Source organism: Hoplias malabaricus, chromosome 11 (assembly GCF_029633855.1).
Source record: "Hoplias malabaricus isolate fHopMal1 chromosome 11, fHopMal1.hap1, whole genome shotgun sequence".
NCBI classification, from domain to species: domain Eukaryota; kingdom Metazoa; phylum Chordata; class Actinopteri; order Characiformes; family Erythrinidae; genus Hoplias; species Hoplias malabaricus.
Window position 1 is genome coordinate 34,324,275 of NC_089810.1, and position 19,258 is coordinate 34,343,532.

At 37.1% G+C, this 19,258-nt stretch overlaps 1 protein-coding gene and 1 long non-coding RNA gene across 2 annotated transcripts; both read left to right on the forward strand.

Moving 5' to 3' along the window:
- Window positions 1-1,385: 1,385 nt before the first annotated feature.
- Window positions 1,386-11,187, forward strand: LOC136710071 (sodium- and chloride-dependent GABA transporter 2-like). The gene is made up of 14 exons (XM_066685701.1): window positions 1,386-1,769; window positions 2,034-2,168; window positions 5,316-5,453; window positions 5,631-5,715; window positions 6,098-6,230; window positions 6,320-6,454; window positions 7,761-7,864; window positions 7,977-8,101; window positions 8,519-8,631; window positions 8,727-8,864; window positions 9,174-9,276; window positions 9,691-9,791; window positions 10,011-10,181; window positions 10,971-11,187. The coding sequence occupies exons 1-14, from the start codon at window positions 1,640-1,642 to the stop codon at window positions 11,076-11,078; spliced, it is 1,719 nt and encodes a 572-aa protein (XP_066541798.1). The 5' UTR covers window positions 1,386-1,639; the 3' UTR covers window positions 11,079-11,187.
- Window positions 11,188-14,927: 3,740 nt separating this feature from the next.
- LOC136709463 (uncharacterized) lies at window positions 14,928-18,774 on the forward strand. The gene is made up of 4 exons (XR_010804493.1): window positions 14,928-15,033; window positions 16,648-16,745; window positions 17,328-17,404; window positions 17,878-18,774. It is a non-coding gene; the product is annotated as an uncharacterized lncRNA (long non-coding RNA).
- Window positions 18,775-19,258: the final 484 nt, after the last annotated feature.

The window sequence follows — 19,258 nt, forward strand, 5'->3', positions numbered from 1 at the left end:
ATCAAATATTAGTTTGAAGCGGACAGCACTCAATATGAATTGAATTTCGCTATTTCTGAAATCGGCTCCGAATCATGACTCCTTGCACTGGAATTCACCGAACTGACTCTTAGCACTAAGATTGTGGCAAAGAGTCGACACACTGCTGGGCATCTCGGTGTCAAGGAATCGCTTTTTTAGGAGTCGACTCCCTCGGTGTGCTGTCGCTAGACAAAGCGCCTTTTTGGCGTTTATTTGCGATTACATATTTTATGTAGTTTATTTGGGAATTTACAGTTTTTAAATAATTTTCATTTTGCTTGTTTATTGTAAACCTCGTTTATCCCAGAGCAGAGAGACAAATAGATTTGTTTTCATAGTACAATTTTTTAGACGGAAATACCTCAATATCTACATTGATATCGTTGGACTTTGCAGGTATTTCAGCGTTTTAGTAAGTCACAGAGAGTATTCGTGTCTATGTAATATCCCCACTGTGTCTCTCCACTGCTGGGCTGCAACGTGGAGTACGCTTGCAAAACTCAGGGATCAGGCGCACGAATCTCTGAGAGCACGCGCACAGAACTCGTGCAGCACAAAACTCAGAGGGCACGGGCAGAACTCAGAGTTCACGTGCAAAGGTCATGGAGCACAAACGTCAGAACTGGATATTTTGTTTACAAGTTAAAAGTTTTATGTTTGAAATTATTTTTTTTTTTGTATGATTTTTTTGGTACAAATCTGATTCAGTAGTACAACTGCTCTCCTCCAAGCATGTTATGTTTTGGAATAATGCCAACATGGGCATTAGCTCAACACATGTGGAAGTTCATGTTTTCTTTCAAGCATATTGTTGCTCAGGGGATTAGACCAAATAAGTAAATTTCTCTGGCTTATTAGAATTAAAATGTTAATTTCAGAAAATGGAGTCTACTGGAAAACAAAAATGACTGGAGCTTTCTGTAGAAATGAGACTTAATATCTGACGCTGTGAGCTAGAACATATCTAAACATAAATTTGTAAGTGAATGAATTAATGCTTTTAACGCTCTGAATTCCTGTGAATTAAAATGTTTTTTTTAAATGTGAAAAAATGTGTTCTATCTCACTGCCCTTTCTCAATCCCACATTTCCTTTGTTGCTATTAACTGAGCTCATCTCTGCATCATTTTTTTAATAAATTCAAGAAATTTGAATGAAACAATGCAAATCAAACTAACTCAGTTTTCATATTTAATGAATGTGAAAAACTTGGCATCAGTTCAAAGATTAAAAACACTGCAAATCCAGTTCTGCCCTCTTCCTGTATTTACTGTATATACACATACGTGATTGGCTCAGAGATTGTTGTCAAAGCTAGGAAATGACTGAAGAATGTTCTTGAAGATCAGGGGTTTAACAGAAGATCAGAGGAAAAGGAAACACAGATCAGGCACTAAGAGATCAGCTAGAGCAGAAGATCAGGTACAGCAGTAACAGAGGACAAAAGCTCAGGTAGAGCAGAATACCTGATAGAGCAGAGCAAAATCAGAGCAGAAGTATCAAAGCATAGCTACAAAGACTAGATAGAGCAGGTCAGGTGATCAGGTCAGGTCAGACAGAGCTGAAGAAGAGGTAGAGCAGAAAAAGGTTAGATAGAGCTGGAGAAGCTGGAGAAAAGATGGGGAGAAATATTGAGGAAAGAGGTCACTGGAGTAGTAAAACTGAGTTTCTCCTAGCTGTGGCTGGGAATGTGGTGGGCATGGGCAACGTGTGGAGATTCCCCTACCTCTGCTACAAGAACGGAGGAGGTAAGTACATGTATTATATGTACTGGCTCTATTTAAAATCCTGGTGATCATTTTAACAGGTTCTATTACATTTATTTACTGTAAAACTAGTCCAAGTACTTCACTGGGCTTTAAAAGGAACGTTCACTCATTTGCGCTAGAGTTGGCCTTAACCGAGTTCTTTGAAGTATTCCAAAAAGATGCAGTCTGTTTAAGTAAACCAAATTGTGATATTATGATATACAATCATAAATATGTTGGTAATGTCACCGATGTATTCCTTAGGGGTCTTCCTTGTGCCCTACCTGGTGTTTGTTGTTACATGTGGAATCCCCCTGTTTCTGCTGGAGACATCCATGGGACAATACACACAGCAAGGGGGCATCACATGTTGGCAACGAGTCTGTCCATTGGCGGAAGGTCAGTGATCCTGCACGACTGGTCATTTAAAAAATACATTAAAAAAAAGATTTACCCTTATAGTTAATATGTATTATTATAGTACCACAGTTTAATGTTTAAAGGCTTCAGAAATCTCTCTCTGCTGCTGCTTTTAACTACAGTGTTGGGATTAATCTCAGAATGATTGACATTGGCATCAGCATGACATCAGCATGTAAACAACTAGTAGCTGAGCGAGAACCTTAGTATAAACCCTTACTAATCTGGGTTTGGACGCCTCTGTAATGCACAAGAGCTGAGAGGCAGCTGGTTTTGCAACTGTTAAACACTTTGTCATGATATTGTATTAGATAAGTGTTTTTGTGTAACATATAACTGTAATTCATATTTCAAACCTTCTGCTCTTTTGTCATTTAATGGTAACTATGGTAAACTTACTAAAAGTTAAGTATAAATACACCACATTCACATATAAACCCTGTATAGTTTCATTACACTCCTCCTAAAATCCAACAGAGGAAACTGCAGAAGAAATAATAATAAAAAATCTCTCTAAAGGCAAAAGCCTGGGTCATTCTTTCTTCATCACTTCAGATCACATTCATCGCCGCACATAACGGTTACAGTTGGAAGTTTAAAATTGAGTGGACAATGGCTTTAACTTCCATCATGTGTTAAGCCATTTTCTTCCATCATCCTAACAGTTACCATTTGAGATACAAGGATTTATTTTGACTGCAGCAAAATATATTTTATCAAAGAGAACATATATATCATAGAATAAAAATACATTTTCCATGTTCTAGTGTGTCCCATAAACCTAGAACACTGACATACTGAAGTCATTTACTTATTATATATGACATTGAATTAAATATAAAACTATTCCATGGACAAGAAACACTAGACAATGTCATGCTTGAATAAATGAATCTGGCCTGGCCACCTCTGCTACACCTGTATTGTATATTGCAACAGAGCTTTGTGTATGTGTGTCATTCAGTGTAAAGTAGAGTAATGACTAATGACTCCCTTGGTCAAGCTCAATTCTGATTGAGGCAGCTTTCATATTTCACATTTTTACACACACACACACACACACACACACACACACACACACACACACAGACAGACAACATTTAATGAAGGATAGTATATTCTGTCTTTTGAGAGAATTCGGACAGAAAGCCCATTCCAGAGTCACCACACCTATCATGAGCTCATCATGAGGCTCAAAGGAAGGAAACATTAAAAGCAAAGCGTGTGAAGTCAGATAATATTGGAGGACGATGGTGTGTCATAGTCTGGGGGATGTTTTCTTTAGCAAAATGCCACTTGTCACATTCAAACGTGGGTAATTGAATGAGTAGAGATGTTAAAGTTTTTGAAAGTGTAACCTGTTCTATAATTTTCTTTACTGTGTTGTCAGAGATATTTAGACATTGACACACACTTTTAATATTTTAGATTGAAAGTGGATTTGAAATCCAGATGGAAAGATGTGACTGAAGTTTATATTTTTAATAGTTTTGGAGCACTCAGTCCCTCCAAATTCACTAGCTATTTGGTTTATTTCAAGTTACCTTTTGTTTTGTTATCCATCTCTACAATGAAGGGTTGTCTTATCAGATTTGCAGCATTTGACTGACTCTCAGCACAAAGTAAAGCACTGTAACCTTTAGAATTCATGCTGCTCCTTCTGTGAAACCTCAGTAAACACAAGTGATCCAGTTCCATCCACAGATATAAGTTAACTGTGTTAATATTGCTTTAGTCTCTGGTCACTGTGTGGTGATAATTTTCCTACACAGTTTCAACTGTGAAATCTGGACAACAGATGAAATACCAGCTCTGTTGTAATTATACTCTGTTACATTGTCCACTACCCAAGCAGCAAAAGGACAATCTGGACAAGCCCCCATACATCATGACTGTCGGCTAAAACCAGTAATATATGGGTTATAAACATGAGACAGGTGCAGAAGGTGTTGTAAAAGCAGGAGGTGAATTGGAAAACATGAGACTCTGCTTTCCATGAACTACAACATGTCTAGGTTACACAAAATAAACGGTTACAAGAATATCAAGTTTTCTAGTGTTTACACTTAATAATGTTGGTGCTAACCTACGGAATATGGCCATGGACATTGCATGTCTGCCACTAAAACTTAACCAGCCTGAGGTAAAATTAAACATGGCCTGTTGTTTAATGCACTATGGCTTTGCAAGCAAAAGAATATCAGTTGTGGCTTTTAAAGTTTGCATTTCAAGGGTGAAAATGTGAAATATTTTCTTTTGAACTTTTCCGTTGATTTAATTTTTCATAGGGTACTATATAATAATTTGGTAATATTAGTTCATTTAGATTTGATACTTTAAAGTCCACAAAAAGGATTTTTTTTCCACAATCAAGCAGATGTTTTAAAATCAGGTTGTATACAGTCTAATATTCATTGACTCTTTAGACTGACAGAAGTAATGCTGACATATGTACTAATTTCTGTGGTATAGTGGAAAGCATATGGACATCATTTCCATGTCATCTATTAAATCTATAAGCAGGTGGCGCAGCAGATAGTGTCGCAGTCACACAGCTCCAGGGGCCTGGAGGTTGTGGGTTCGATTCCCGCTCTGAATTGAGTTGGTGTGTTCTCCCCGTGTCCGCGTGGGTTTCCTCCTGGTGACTGTCTGTGAGGAGTTGGTGTGTTCTCCCCGTGTCCGCTTGGGTTTCCTCCGGGTGCTCCGGGTTCCTCCCACAGTCCAAAAACACACGTTGGTAGGTGGATTGGCAACTCAAAATTGTCCGTAAATGTGAGTGTGTGTGTGTGTCTGTGTTGCCCTGTGAAGGACTGGCGCCCCCTCCAGGGTGTATTCCCGCCTTGCGCCCAATGATTCCAGGTAGGCTCTGGACCCGCCACGACCCTGAACTGGATAAGGGCTTACAGGCTTACAGAGAATGAATGAATGAATGAATGAATGTAATTTAAGCAGAGGTTTGATGTATTTGTTACCTGCACTTGGTACCTGCAGTTTGTTGTCTGAGTTATTAAATTATAAACTTGAAATATGAAAAGCAGAGGTGATTTACAGTGTCTGCTCATATCGGTTCATACCCTACATTCTCAGACTGTTCAATAGTAGCTTGATGTCTGTGTTATTCCTCAGGTATTGGCTATGCTGGTCAGCTGATTCAACTTTATGGCATGTGTTACATGATGATTTTGGCTTGGGCTCTGTTCTACCTGGCCTACTCCTTCAGCTCCAGTCTACCTTGGGCCAGCTGTGACAACATCTGGAACACCCGTATGTAATGATTCATTTGACCCATTCATTTTAGATTACTTATTAATTATCAGAGTTTAGATAGTTTCACAATTCAGGAGATATGTGACATATAAGTTAAATTTAATGAAACACTTTTAGCGAAAGTGATCATTATTAATACACTGTGTGAATTGATTTCATTTGTGCATTTTTCAGATGATTGTAATGTTGTCGGAAAGAACCTGACTCTCAACTGGACCCAGCAAAGCAACTCAACATCACCTGCCACTGAATTCTGGGAGTAAGTGTTGTAACTGTCAGTGTATACGGGTATCAATGTTTAGTCAGCAGTCATCTTGTGGTTGTGAATGACTAACTAGTGTGGATATAAACAAAGCAGCCATATCCAGTAACCGTAAACCTACAGAGCTCCTCTATATGGTCTATAAGTTTACTTGATACAATGACAAGTATGTAGTAATAGACAATAACAGAACTAAGACAAGCTACAGTTCATGTGGCAAACTGTATATGGAAACCTTATAATAATTGATTTTGGATCTTCAAGTTGTCATAAATGGAAACTATGAGACATACAGAAACAAAGACAGGGCCACAACTCTCAGTCTTTGCAGTAAGCTACAAATTTATTAAATGGCTAATTTTGTTGATTGTCTTAATAGACACAGAGTCCTGTCCGTTTCTCGGGGTATTGATGATGTGGGTAGTGTTCACTGGGAAATTCTCCTGTGTCTGACTGCAGTCTGGATCATTTGTTATTTCTGCATCTGGAAAGGAGTTAGGTCCACTGGCAAGGTATGGGAATTTCTCAGGTGTTGTACTTTAACTGTACATTTTACAATAATATTCATTTACCATCTATATATCTTTTCCAACTTTCTCAGGTGGTGTATTTTACAGCTACATTCCCCTATGTGATGCTGATGGTTTTACTGGTCCGAGGGCTGACTCTGCCTGGAGCTCTGCAGGGAGTTGTGTTCTACCTTTATCCGGATCCTGAGAAACTGTTGGATCCACAGGTGCTGTCTTGCATGGAACTCAGTCAGATCTGCTGAGTTTGATCTTGTGAATTAAGTAAATATACTGATTTGAGGCTTAAGTAAGTCATTTTAATAGTCATGGGTGTTTTGCGCTCTGTTAGGAACTAGACTTCCTTGAAATAATTAAAAGACTAATTTCATACATTGTGGACCAAGGCACACCTTACATCTGAGAAGTATCACATTATTGGGATATGCTAGAATTGGTGGTTTTCCCTGTGCAATGCACACAATTATCAGTCTTTAGGCAAATTTTAAATGGAAGGCATGCAGGGGAAAGCCCAAATCTCATATCCTCTCTTTGTTGTTCTTGTTAAAGCTGACCATCTGGGGCACTCGTGTAATATAAAGTTTTGTATGGCTAAAACTATTGGTATTCATGGTACTTCACTAAGATTGGAAATGGCGATAAAAGAATGATGGCATCCTTTACAAGTATTATGTAATGCCATTTGGATCAAATACTGCTCCTTCTGCCTTCTATAAACTCTTAAGTACCATGCCAAGGGACCAAATTGGAAGGTTTGTTGTAAGTGTAACACTCTAAAACTTTAGAGGAGGCACACTGCCCATTCCTACAAAACGTACAGACCTAAAAAAATTAAGAGACCAAATGCACGGACCAATTGAATTGCACAGGCAATACACATCTACAATCGTTCATTATGAGCATAGGCTTCCTTTTTATTGCCCAAATAAAATGAAACTAGGGTTGCAAATATATATAACAATAAATAACCAAACTAAAAACTCAACCATCTGCATATGCAAAGTCAATGCAATATGATTTAGCATTAACAGGGTACAATGCAATACTTAATTAGTTCAGTCTTAGATATGATTCTGTAAATAGTATAAATAGTGAAATTAGTAGTGCAACAACTCCGATTAACAAGAAGCAGAAAAACAATTACAAAAATTGAGTGTAAAATATGAGTCCTAAATAATGGGAAAATATAGTTATTATATTTTATCCTCAGAACGATTTAAAGAAAAAGATTTAAAGTGGAGTTAGACCAATGTGGAAACAGTGTATTAATACAAATGTGATATATCAAGAAAAAATAAACCTAAACACAGGAAGAAACTCAGCAATCCAGTGTTTGTTAGTCACAACAACGTTGCTCTGCTGACGTATGTAAAAAAAAAAACATGCTAAGTTAAGGTCTGTTTTAATTGGGTGTTTCTGTTATTCTTTCAGATTCCTAAAATATTGCTTCTAAAGTATTCTAGTGTTCTACCTAGTTGTTTCCAGCTGCTTTGTGAAATGTCTGTGTTTGTATAGGTGTGGATGGAGGCAGGGGCCCAAGTCTTTTTCTCCTACAGCACATGTGTAGGCATGCTAACTGTCTTGGGGAGCTACAACACATACAACAACAACTGCTACAGGTAATTCTTACCAGGGACATTTAGTAATGGTAAAATATTCCTGTTTATAGCAGTAAGTCTCCAGACAAATATTATGTAATTGTTAAGTACGTGTGTGTATTTTTGGCCCTAGGGACTGCTTCAGGTTGTGTTTGCTGAACAGTAGCACCAGTGTGATTGCAGGATTTGCTGTGTTCTCGGTTTTGGGTTTCATGGCTCATGAACATGGCAAACCAATAGAGGAGGTGGCAGAATCAGGTTTGTTTGGATTTAAGATTAGTGTCTCAGTCAGAGATTAAGCCTAGTCGTTCATTTATTTTCTGTAATTGCTTAAAATCGTTCAGGGTTAGAGTGGGTCTGGAGCCTTAAGGGAATCTTTTGGCACAAAGCAAGAACATACCCTGGACAGGGTGTCATTCCATCACAGGGCATCACAAGCTCATACCTTTGCACAGGTATTTTTGGAAGAAACCTATGCAGACACATGGAGAGCACCCCAAATTCCTCACAGTCAGTCACCCAAGGCTGAATCCACTGAATCCGGAGACTAGGCCTCATCCCTGACTGGGAAAGGGACCTATATCATTTGTCAGTAAAAAGAAAAAATATCAAATATAATGGAGTTAATACATTTAGTTGAAATACTAAAACTCTTCTCCGTTATGTCTCTTCCAGGACCTGGTCTAGCCTTCATAGCTTATCCACAGGCAGTGGCTATGATACCACTACCTCAACTGTGGGCCATTTGCTTTTTCATTATGGTCATTCTCCTGTGTGTTGACACACAGGTATACAGACTAACACACAAAAACATAGCTTACATTCAAAAGATCTAGTTATCTAGTTCTGATTCTACTGTGTTTTGTATTTTGTTGGTTGCCAGTTTACTGCCATGGAAGGGATCATCACTTCTGTGACTGATGTTTTCCCGAAAGTTCTCCGTGGGACTGGACGCAGAGAACTCTTTCTCTTTGCCTTCTGCCTATTCTGCTTCTGCTGCCAGCTTATCATGGTCACAGAGGTCAGAAAAAGGAAAGATTGAGGACTGGATAGAGTAGGAGGGTATAAATAGTGGTCTCATTAAAATGGTGTCTGAATGATGAGATTATAAAATAGTTTTTGTAAAAATGTATCATTAGACTTCAAAATTTGGTTTGTAGATACAATACAAATACTTAAACTGAAAATGCTTCCAATGTGCTATATGCACAGTATAAATAAGATAAGTGTTACATGGCCCTGATTTGGAAAACCTTGAACCTGCTTGAACCTAAATAACTGCCTCATTGAGCTGAATTTGCACTTGGTAATGTAAAGTTGTGTCTGGCAGGGAGGAGTGTACTGGTTCCAGCTGATTGACTACTATGCCTGTAGTGGGGCCTGCCTTCTGTTCCTCTCCATATTTCAATCCGTGTCCATTGGCTGGATTTTTGGTGAGTCAGTGAAGTCAAAGTATCGCCAAACATTCATAAACATTTTTAATAATTACTGAATTCTTACAGGGCTAAAGATTCACTGATGTGATACTCGATCTTGTACATTTTAATCATGCAACTTTTGTACTAGACTTTACTCATGCTCTCAAGGCTAAATACCACCAAATCCTCACAGAAATATTTTATCATCTAGAATAACACTTGGAAAAGTAAAAGCTGGGGGAAAGATAATGATTAATGCACTTAATTTTAGACCAAATATATGAGCTGTTGCTAATGTGTATAAAATAATATATATCAATATATATATAGCAATCATTACATAATTGCCTTTGCAAGTCTCTACAACACTGTTTTTAACACTGACTTTCATTAGCACATCACTTTTCATGGCCATTTTGACTTCTTTAGGGGCAGAACGGCTGTGTGAGGTCATTGAAGACATGACAGGGTCGTACCCCAACTTCATCTTTAGACTGTGCTGGAAATACCTCACTCCATTTGGCTCGCTGGTGAGACTTATTTGTTTTGTCTATTTGATTTGTCTTGAAAATGACCAAACTTTGTTAATATAATACTGATACACTACATAACAAGATCAGGCCCATTAAATCCTCCTGCTAGTGTTTTAGTCTCAGTATTTCCGATGTTCCAGCTTTGTTTAGCCTCTGTCTAACTCATATCTCTTTATGCTTTACCTCCACCACTTCTTACTCTTTCCCCAATTTGAGGTGATGTTTATATATTACCTGGTGGAGCTGCAGCCGTTGACCTACAATCGCTGGTACATATATCCAGGCTGGGCGTATGGTCTTGGCCGGCTGTTCTCTCTTTCCTCCATATTGATGGTGCCCGGCTGGGCACTCTATCGTCTCTGGACAGCGAAAGGAAGCCTCAAAGAGGTGAGGGTGGACAGAGATGGAAAATAAAAATCAAGCTGCTGAAAGTCTTTGCTGAGTTACAGAACAATTTAGTTTCTCCTAGAAATTTCCACAAAATATAGGAGTCATGGAGATGCTACTTTTCTGTTATAATGCTTCAAAACTCTGGAACTCAGTTCCTCTTTTAATTAGACAGTCAAGGGTAGTGCATGTTTAAACCTTTGAATTTATCTTCGAATTAAGGACCACTTCATTTATATTACTTATCTGTAATTACTTATCTGTAATTTGATTACATTTTCTCTAAGTCTTAAAATGTGGCTATATAAAAGGGATTTACAGATAGAAATGATTATTAGTGACATATTACACTTAATCTAAGCTGCTGTTGCTATTCTTCGTCTGTCTGGATCATGAACAGGCCATTTCCCATGTTTATAAACCTACCAGTATAGTATAATATTAGTAATTCTGTCAAAAAGAATGGTCTCAAATTGTGCAATGGAAATGTTAAAAGCTGATATTGAATTGTAGAAAATGTTTGTTGCACTCATTGACACTAAAAGCCATGGAAAAAATATTTCTTTTTACACGGATTCCATTATTTTATTTTATTTTTTTACACAGGGTCAGTGGTGTTCCCCAGTATGCTGTATATGTGTTACTATATTATAGATGTCATTTTGTAAAGAACATACGTTAAATAATAATTAAAACCTCTACTTTATATTTGACATCCTTCTTCTTGTCTAATATTACTTTAAAGATTTAAAAGTTGCAAATAAAAAAATGTGTTTCATCTGTTCCCAGCGCTGGCTTTATTTATGCTGTCCAGACAAAAACCTCCCCCTGACCCGGAAACAGAGGACCAAGAAACAGGAAGTGACCTCAGCTACAGAGTTGCAGAATATTATTTAGATTTGTTTTTTTATTATTATTATAATTTTTTATCTACAGAATAAAATTTTAAACCACCCACTCTTTGTTTCATAATTTAAACACTTCAACTAATGCAGACATTAAGATTACATATTAAGGGAGATCCTCCAGCGATTCTTCACCAGCATATGGAGCATAAGCTTGTTCATTCACCTTATCTCATGTGAGCTGCACGTTATAGAATTTGTGATATATTAGTGGGAAAAGGATGACGAATCTTTTTAAGATTATGTGCTTTAAAACAGACTTTATATATTATTACTACTCTTTCAACAACGGTTGTGTTTTTATGTAAAATGCAATAAAAATAAGAATTCTCTTTTTATTTCCGAGATTCCCAATGTATTCACTGACCAACTTTATTTTATTTTGTAGATAGAAATGTAATATGTACAAGAGGGTTCAAGCACTAACTAGCTTAATATGACAGCCGATCCAAATTTGACAACTCCGAACTGTAGTATAAGTTGGGAGATGTAGGCAAGGCAAGGCAAGTTTATTTATAGAGCACCTTTCATACAGAAGCAATTCAAAGTGCTTTACAGAAAAAGAAACAATTAAATTAAAAGCCAGAATAAAATCATAAATGTCCAATAAGACAATTAAATAAAAAGAGTAAAATAATTAAAACAATTTAAAATGACAATAAAAGAAATAAAAAGCTGTTACAGAAAAGTGCAGAATATTTTAAACCGAGCTGTAGCTGCTCAAACAGGAATGTTTTAAGTCTTGATTTAAAAGTGTCTAAAGTCAGGGCTCTTCTAATGTTCTTCTAGCTGCCTCTCCATGTTTAGTTTTGACCTGAGGCAGCACTAACTGACTAGTTCCTAAAGATCTGAGAGCTCTGCTTGGCTCATATCTCTGTAGCAGATCTAATAAATACACTGGTCCTACCCCATTTAGACATGTATAGACCAGTAATAACACCTTAAAATCTATTCTGTAACAGACTGGTATCCAGTGTAAGGATTTGAGGATGTGGGAGGTGATGTGATCTCTTCCTTTGCTTTGAGTGAGAACTCTGGCAGCTGCATTTTGAATCAGCTGAAGCTGTTTAATGGTCTTTTTTGGAAGTCCAGCTAAGAGACCGTTACAGTAATCAATCCTGCTAGAAATAAAGGCATGGATAAGTTTCTCCAGGTCTGGTTTAGTCAAAAAATCTCTAATCTTACTGATGTTCTTAAGATGGTTAAATGCTGATCTTGTAACCGCTTTAATATGACTACTAAAACTGAGATCTGAGTCCCTTCATACACCAAGGTTGTGAGCCAGTTCTTTAGATTTGAGGGCCCTCGAGTCCAGATACGTAGCCAATCTTTGTCTCTCAGTTCTGTTCCCAAATATACTGACTTTTGTGGCTATGGCAAAATTGTTGGACATTGAGCCAAGTAGGTATGTGCAGTGTCAGATTATTTGTAATAAGTGATTGTGTTTGAAATGTGTGTTTTACAGTCTCTGATGTGTGTTGGTTTCTGTGTGATGTCAGAGGGTCTTTGTGTGATGTAATGTGTGAGCAGTGCTCCTAAAATCGGACAGGCGTTATATATAGAGTAGAGTAGTTATATATAAAATTTTAAATATTTAAATGCAGGAGAGGGTGTGGGAGAGGTTGCCTCGCTCTACAGCCAATCAGAGTTCAGCTCTCTACACTTGGTGAGAAACAAGTGTAAACATCAGAAATATACTCAGTACATAAGAACACACCATAGCAAAGGGTATTTCCTGTTTGGTGAGGGGTAAATAGCCACTTGACGAGGTACAGGAGACTTGTTTCTCAAGGAAAGTAAAGGAAAAAAAACTGTATGATGTTGGCATTAGGTCTAAACAAGATATATACACTGTATTTTTGCAGTAAAGGTAATCATATTCCTTTTAGAAAGCTTGGGGTGTAAAGAGACACTTGGAGAGGACATCTGTCCACTGTCTGCTCCAGCTTCAATAACTTCATAAGTATAAGTAAAATAAGTAAAGCGCCTACAATTTTGGGGTTTTCATCTGCTTTTGACCACTTCAGATATATTTCTAAAAGGTTTTATGTGCATAGGACATACATCACACATACTCAAAGTACCAAGACAAAGTTTATTTTCTAATATTATTTTAAGTGTGGGTGTAAGGAAGCATCAGCACAGAGAGGCCATAATCAGTTTTGGCCAGTGAGGCTTCACAAGAACTAATGAATTATGAATCTTATTTACACAGTGAGTAAGAAAAATTAAAGGAAGTCAAAGTTTAGCAAAACAACAATTTTTCTTTTTTGCTATGACTGGTGAGCTCTGTTTTTAATTATGATAAATATTCATGCTCATATGGTAAGACCACTGACATGTGCAGGTGAATAGGATCTTAAGTTCCATATAGATCAACAAAATAATACTTAAACTGGATTCTACATAAGTCTGCCAACTCTACACACTATGTGCTTGAACCCTAGGCCAATACATGAATTTCATGCCTGTACCAACACTTCAGAATCATTCTGGAGGATCTGAGTGTGCTCACCTGGTCCGCCTGCAGTGCTGATGAAAATAGACAGTGTTGATAGACAGAAATTCAAATACGAAAAATTCAAATACCAATATCAAAGCAATTGCCTTAGGAATCACTAGCAGGGGAGCTGCAAACGAAATGGGTGACTCTCACCGTATCAGTGACACGTCTCCATTTATACACCTCCCCAAAATCTGTCTCCTGTGTCGTTCGTGAGGTCTGTTTTCTTCAGATTGATCATTCAGCCTTCACGTAAAGTTACTATAGATCACAAATATCGGAGTCATGTACTGATCATTCGTGGTCTCTCCGACCAACGTACAGAGCAAGAATATAAACCTAAATTGTCTCCTTAACTAGGGTGACCACACGTCCTCTTTTACCCGGACATGTCCTCTTTTTTAGATTTTAAAAATGTCCGGGCGGAATTTCACAAACGTCCGGGATTTTGTTTTTCTAGAGCTTACATAGAACTTCGAGAGGTTTCGTTCACAAACTAGTCCCGCCCTCCTCTACTCCGATTGGTTCGCTCGAGTGAGAAGGGGGCGTGGTGAAGTAGCCTAAAATCTTCTGATTGGACGGTCTGACTGTAGAGCTACCGTTATTGGTCGATAACCTTCTCTGTAAACATTTAAACATGTAAACATTGGTCAGTCTGCACGTCAGTAGTCCTTGTTTACGTCAGGCAAAGCTCATGTACCTACCCTCATCTCGAGCAGCTATGCCGAAACGTAAATCTAAGTTCTCGGATGAATTAAAAAAGAAATTCCCATGTTTTGTGTAGCAAATAAAGGTGTAAAGGACCTAAAAGCACACATAGGTTCAGCTAAGCATACAACGGCAGCGAGGGGCGAGAGCTCATCACCCCGCGCCCCAGAGGCGTGTCCTCTTTTTCACCATCTCAGGTCTGGTCACCCTACCTGAACCCTGTAGTTATCAAGTTATATATTCCACAAAGCAAGACATGGCTGTTTCTCATGAACCGTTCATATAGTTCTAAACACCTAAAATCAATACATTATAACCATGTATCTTTTTAGAGAAAAAGAGAAAAACAAACACAACCACACACTGATATAACTTTTCCACCACCGATAAAATAAAAATAGGCAAAAATTATATGTTCAGAGAACACACTCACTCACTCGCTCAGGTCTTTTACTGAGACTTAAGATTAATTTTACTGACGGACAGATAAGGAGCACAGTACCGTTTATGACACTCCAACACACACACACACCAAATAGATTTCCAAATAAAAACATTATATACTTCCCTTGTTACATAAAGAAATGAGGGTGTGGTTAGAGAGGGCTCAGAGAATTACAGTTTCAGCAGTGAATGAACACACACACACACACACACACAGAGAAAGAGAGACACAGAGAGACTCATCCTTTTTGATACTCTGCAGGATGCCTGTGAAAGTGCTGGTTGAACACTGGTAAGCATCCAAATATTTATAACTGAGTCATTTGACCTTAGTAATTGATTGCACTTGATTTAATACATTATTACTAATTTTATGACCAAATAATAAATATTTCTGATCATTACTTGCTCCTCAAATATTTATTTCAGCGTGGTGAAAGGGTTCACTCAGTGCTTCTTTAGTCATAAATTCATTGATTAATAAATACGTCTCCTACTAATTAATACTCAGTAGCTGTTGTGTAATGTATCATCATCATCATCATCATCATCTTCTTTGCCGCTTAATTAACTAATGTATTAATATTACTAATGCTGATATACTGAATATTTCTGAAACATTACTGAATATTTTTTTCTGTTTTTTATTACGGTGTACAGTACTGTATATTATTACATTATCAATTTTGCATTATTAACAAATGTACTTGCTTAAATTTGACCCTATGTTGTTGTTAAGATCTAAGTTTATGTTCAAAGTATCTTTTATTATTATTATTATTAGTAGTAGTAGTAGTAGTAGTAGTAGTAGTACCCTTGCTTAGAAACATAGTGCAAGTGGTTTCCAATAAAACCTCTATTTTAATTTAAATTTCAAATAGTTTTTATAGACAGGGGAATATTTTACTTAAATATATTCAAGTAAATACAGTTTTATGACAGTAAATAAATACTATACATTAGTTTTAGTGAGAGCTTTAAACACAGAATAAAAGCAATAAAGTAAATATAGTAATAAAGTTCATAGATGTAAAATATAAAACACTGAAACATGTTTAATAAGCCACAAATACTGGCATAATAACTATAAATAAATAATAATAACACTGAGATGCCAATTGTTAGTGCAGAAACCTCATCACTGTCTAAATATAGCTTTCTCAGCTACTCTATTTACATTTAAACAACTTAATTAATAGCTTATTAAAAGTAAAATAATAAGCAAAGTCAGTTCATAAGCATCATGAAGCTTTCCTGCTCTGTGGTTTTATTCCACACAAAGATGTTCTTCAGGACTTTCCCTAATATGATCTGATATGTATATTTTGCATATTTTTTGCTTATTTCTTTTTATGAATAACACCTCTGTGCTCATCTAGTTCAGAAAATTCTGTTCATGAAATACTTTTCTAATGTTAAAAGTAGTGCAGTGAAAGCAATGTTACCAGGTGCTCACTTTATCATAAATAGTGCCACCACGTGGAACAGTTCCCTTTTAGAGGTGTTCAGATAAAAATCAGTTTTTGTATTAATTTTCCTCATTATTCTCATGATCATTTTATTTGTACACAAAGAAGAAACACACTCAAATTGTTTAACACAGTCAACACTTTTTAACATTCAGTATTTAATTCTCTATAATGTAAGATTAATTACACAAACTATTAAGAGAATTAGTAGCACTCCATCAAGAAGAATGACTCACATAAACGTATAGAGGCTTTTTCTAAAAAGCATTGATTCTCAGAACTATTTCTAAAGTAGACTTGATGACACTATTGGATTAATCTTTAACCCAGCTGTTTTATGAATTGTGTGTTATGTAATGCTTATGGGAAATATAAAATCAACTCAGTGTATACTGACATTAACATGAAATATGTATACTGTGTGTCTGTGTGAGTAGTTGTAGATGAGGTTATGAATCTAGGTTCCGGGACCTAGCTTTTGAGATCAAGAAGATGGTTCCGGATGCCGACATTTCCTCCATGATCGGACGAACAGGTGTCTCTTTCTCTCTTTCTCTCTCTCTCTCTCTCTCAGTCCCTCTTCTATAAGCAGCACCTATGTTTCATGTCCAAATGCAATACCCCCATAATGAGTGAAAGTGTGATCTTTGGAGAGAAAAACAAGCCCAAAACATCACCAGATATAATGAATAACGAAAGAAGCACCATTCACAAGCTTCCCGCCAGAGGCAGTGATGTCACCACTTCATCACTCCCCCTTCTCACTCAAGCAAACCAAACGGAGTAGGGGAGGGTGGGACTAGTTTGTGAACGAAACGCTTCTCGAAGTTCTATGTAAGCTCTAGAAAAACAAAATCCCGGACGTTTGTGAAATTCTGCCCGGACTTTTTTTAAGTCTAAAAAAGAGGACATGTCCAAATAAAAGAGGACGTGTGGTCACCTTAGTCAATAATGCGTGGGCTGGGTGTCATGTATCTAATATTTTGAGTGTAAATTGTGCATAAAATAAACATCAAGAATTATTATTAGTAAAGGTTTATTAATTTTGTTTCTGTGTGTGTGTGTGTGTGTGTGTGTGTGTGTGTGTGTGTGTGTGTGTGTGTGGTGTTGTTTCCAGGGAGTTTTGAGGTGATGATTAACGGAAAGCTGGCCTTTTCTAGACTGCAAACCAAAATCTTCCCCTCCACTTCCAAGGTTATGTACTGCTTATAGCACTTTAACCATGTCCTTATAGTAAAATCTCTCAAGTCTATGTCCATCTCAGTCCATGTCCTGTCCACTTATTTTGGCTCGTACAAGACCAGGCTCCTCTTTCTCTGAACAGAGATTTTTAAATTCACACCTAAAGAATTTTGAAATCACTGGGAAAATCTGACACATCACAATATTTGCAAATAGTTAGCATGTTAATTTGTTCATATCTCCATAGCATAGGGTTTTTTCCCCCCGTATTCTATTTTTTACTAAAGGGCAGAACTTTCCCGGTAAACATGTCATGATCAGTGCTTTTTATTTTCTTTTTGTTTTTGCATTCAGAGACTAAAAAGACATCTCAATGAGACCCTACTAGCATGTATTCTAATAATCACAAATATGTATATTCACAGAACTGTTATTTATGATTTGCTCAGTTGTAATAACTGTATATATATTAAACTGTTTGTCAGGTGGTCCACATGGTGGCAGAGGTGAGTCAGTATGGAACTGATGTGGAACTGCAAGTGGAAGAAGCAAAGAAGAAGAAAAAATGTGCTGTGCAGTAGAGTATCAAGGTGTGCCTCAATTCATTGCATTCATAGGGCACTTAGGGATTAAAACGCAGGGGTTAAAACAGGCCACTGGCCTCTGTAATTTATAATTGGAGTAGGAGTTTTGTCTTAAAAAGAGTTTGTTATATTTCTTGAAGTAAAATGTTACTGGGGATGGGAGGCTTGGGCTGCATCCCAAATACTTTCTCTGAGTGTCTTATCCAGCTGTGACATTCCTGTATTTTAGGGGAGTGACTTTGGAAAGAGGGCTGAAAGTAGAAGGTGGGTCATTTTTCGGTAGGATTTTTTCAGAAAGTTTACACATAATGGCTCTACAAAATCATCTACTCCAGCATTAACTGTGTTCCTATATATGAGAAAAATGCCCCAATAATGTGTTGTTTTAAGCTCAGCTTAGTGCCCTCTGTAGACAGAAAATGAGGCATTTGTGACCTTGACTATCTCTGGACAGAGAGTTTGCATGAATTTGTGTTTGTGTGTGTGTGTGTGTGCCTCTAGGGAGTTTCTCTTTATGATCACATGCTCTTAAATCCACTGGAGTGTGTGTGATGTTTTGAGACAATTCTCAAATAACACACTTACACTGCGCTTTCCTTTAGATTGTGTGCATGGTTCTGTTTAATGAGAAACATTCCTGGTCCCACTGAATCCTCAAATATCAGTCGACTCTTGTGATCATTCTGAAGTGGGACTCATGACCATAAGGAAATCTGGTTCTACGCTGTTTTCTCTTTGAAAGACATTAACGTGATGTTTAAAGTCTCTGCTATTGTGTCCTGTAGTAAATGACATGCTTTGAAACCAAATCCATTCTTGTCGTTTATTGTTTATGTTGTTCATTTATTCTCACACAAGCTCATTTGCAATAAGTCATTATGAATGTGAATAATCCTATGTGGAACAAACTAATGCTAACAGTCCTGTGCACTGAAATGTTACACTGTTAGTCATCATCCCTGTTAAAACCAGTAGCTCTTAACTCTGTATGGGTGAGTGTCCAGTCATATGACCTTCATGAAAAGTAATTATTTGATTCAGTTATGATTCAGTTTAATTTGATTACAATCCTGTAGGAAAGGTTTGAATTTGATTATAAATCTTTAGAAAAATATTCTGTGCCTCATATGGAATCTCAGATGTCACCAAAGCTCAGTTTAATTAGATTACAGACAGTAAAAACAATCCAGTATTTTCTCTTGCGATGTTTCATTATAACCAGACTTCTATAGCTTTTAAATATGTACACTAAATGTATTTTTCAATACTTCATTATAGACTC

Bases quoted from the DNA above. Each gene is read 5' to 3' on its own strand.
- LOC136710071 (XM_066685701.1), top strand. From the start codon at position 1,640: ATGGGGAGAAATATTGAGGAAAGAGGTCACTGGAGTAGTAAAACTGAG. The intron at 1,770-2,033 runs GTAAGTACATGT...TGTATTCCTTAG, and splicing joins CTGCTACAAGAACGGAGGAG to GGGTCTTCCTTGTGCCCTAC. The intron at 8,632-8,726 runs GTATACAGACTA...GTTGGTTGCCAG, and splicing joins TCCTGTGTGTTGACACACAG to TTTACTGCCATGGAAGGGAT.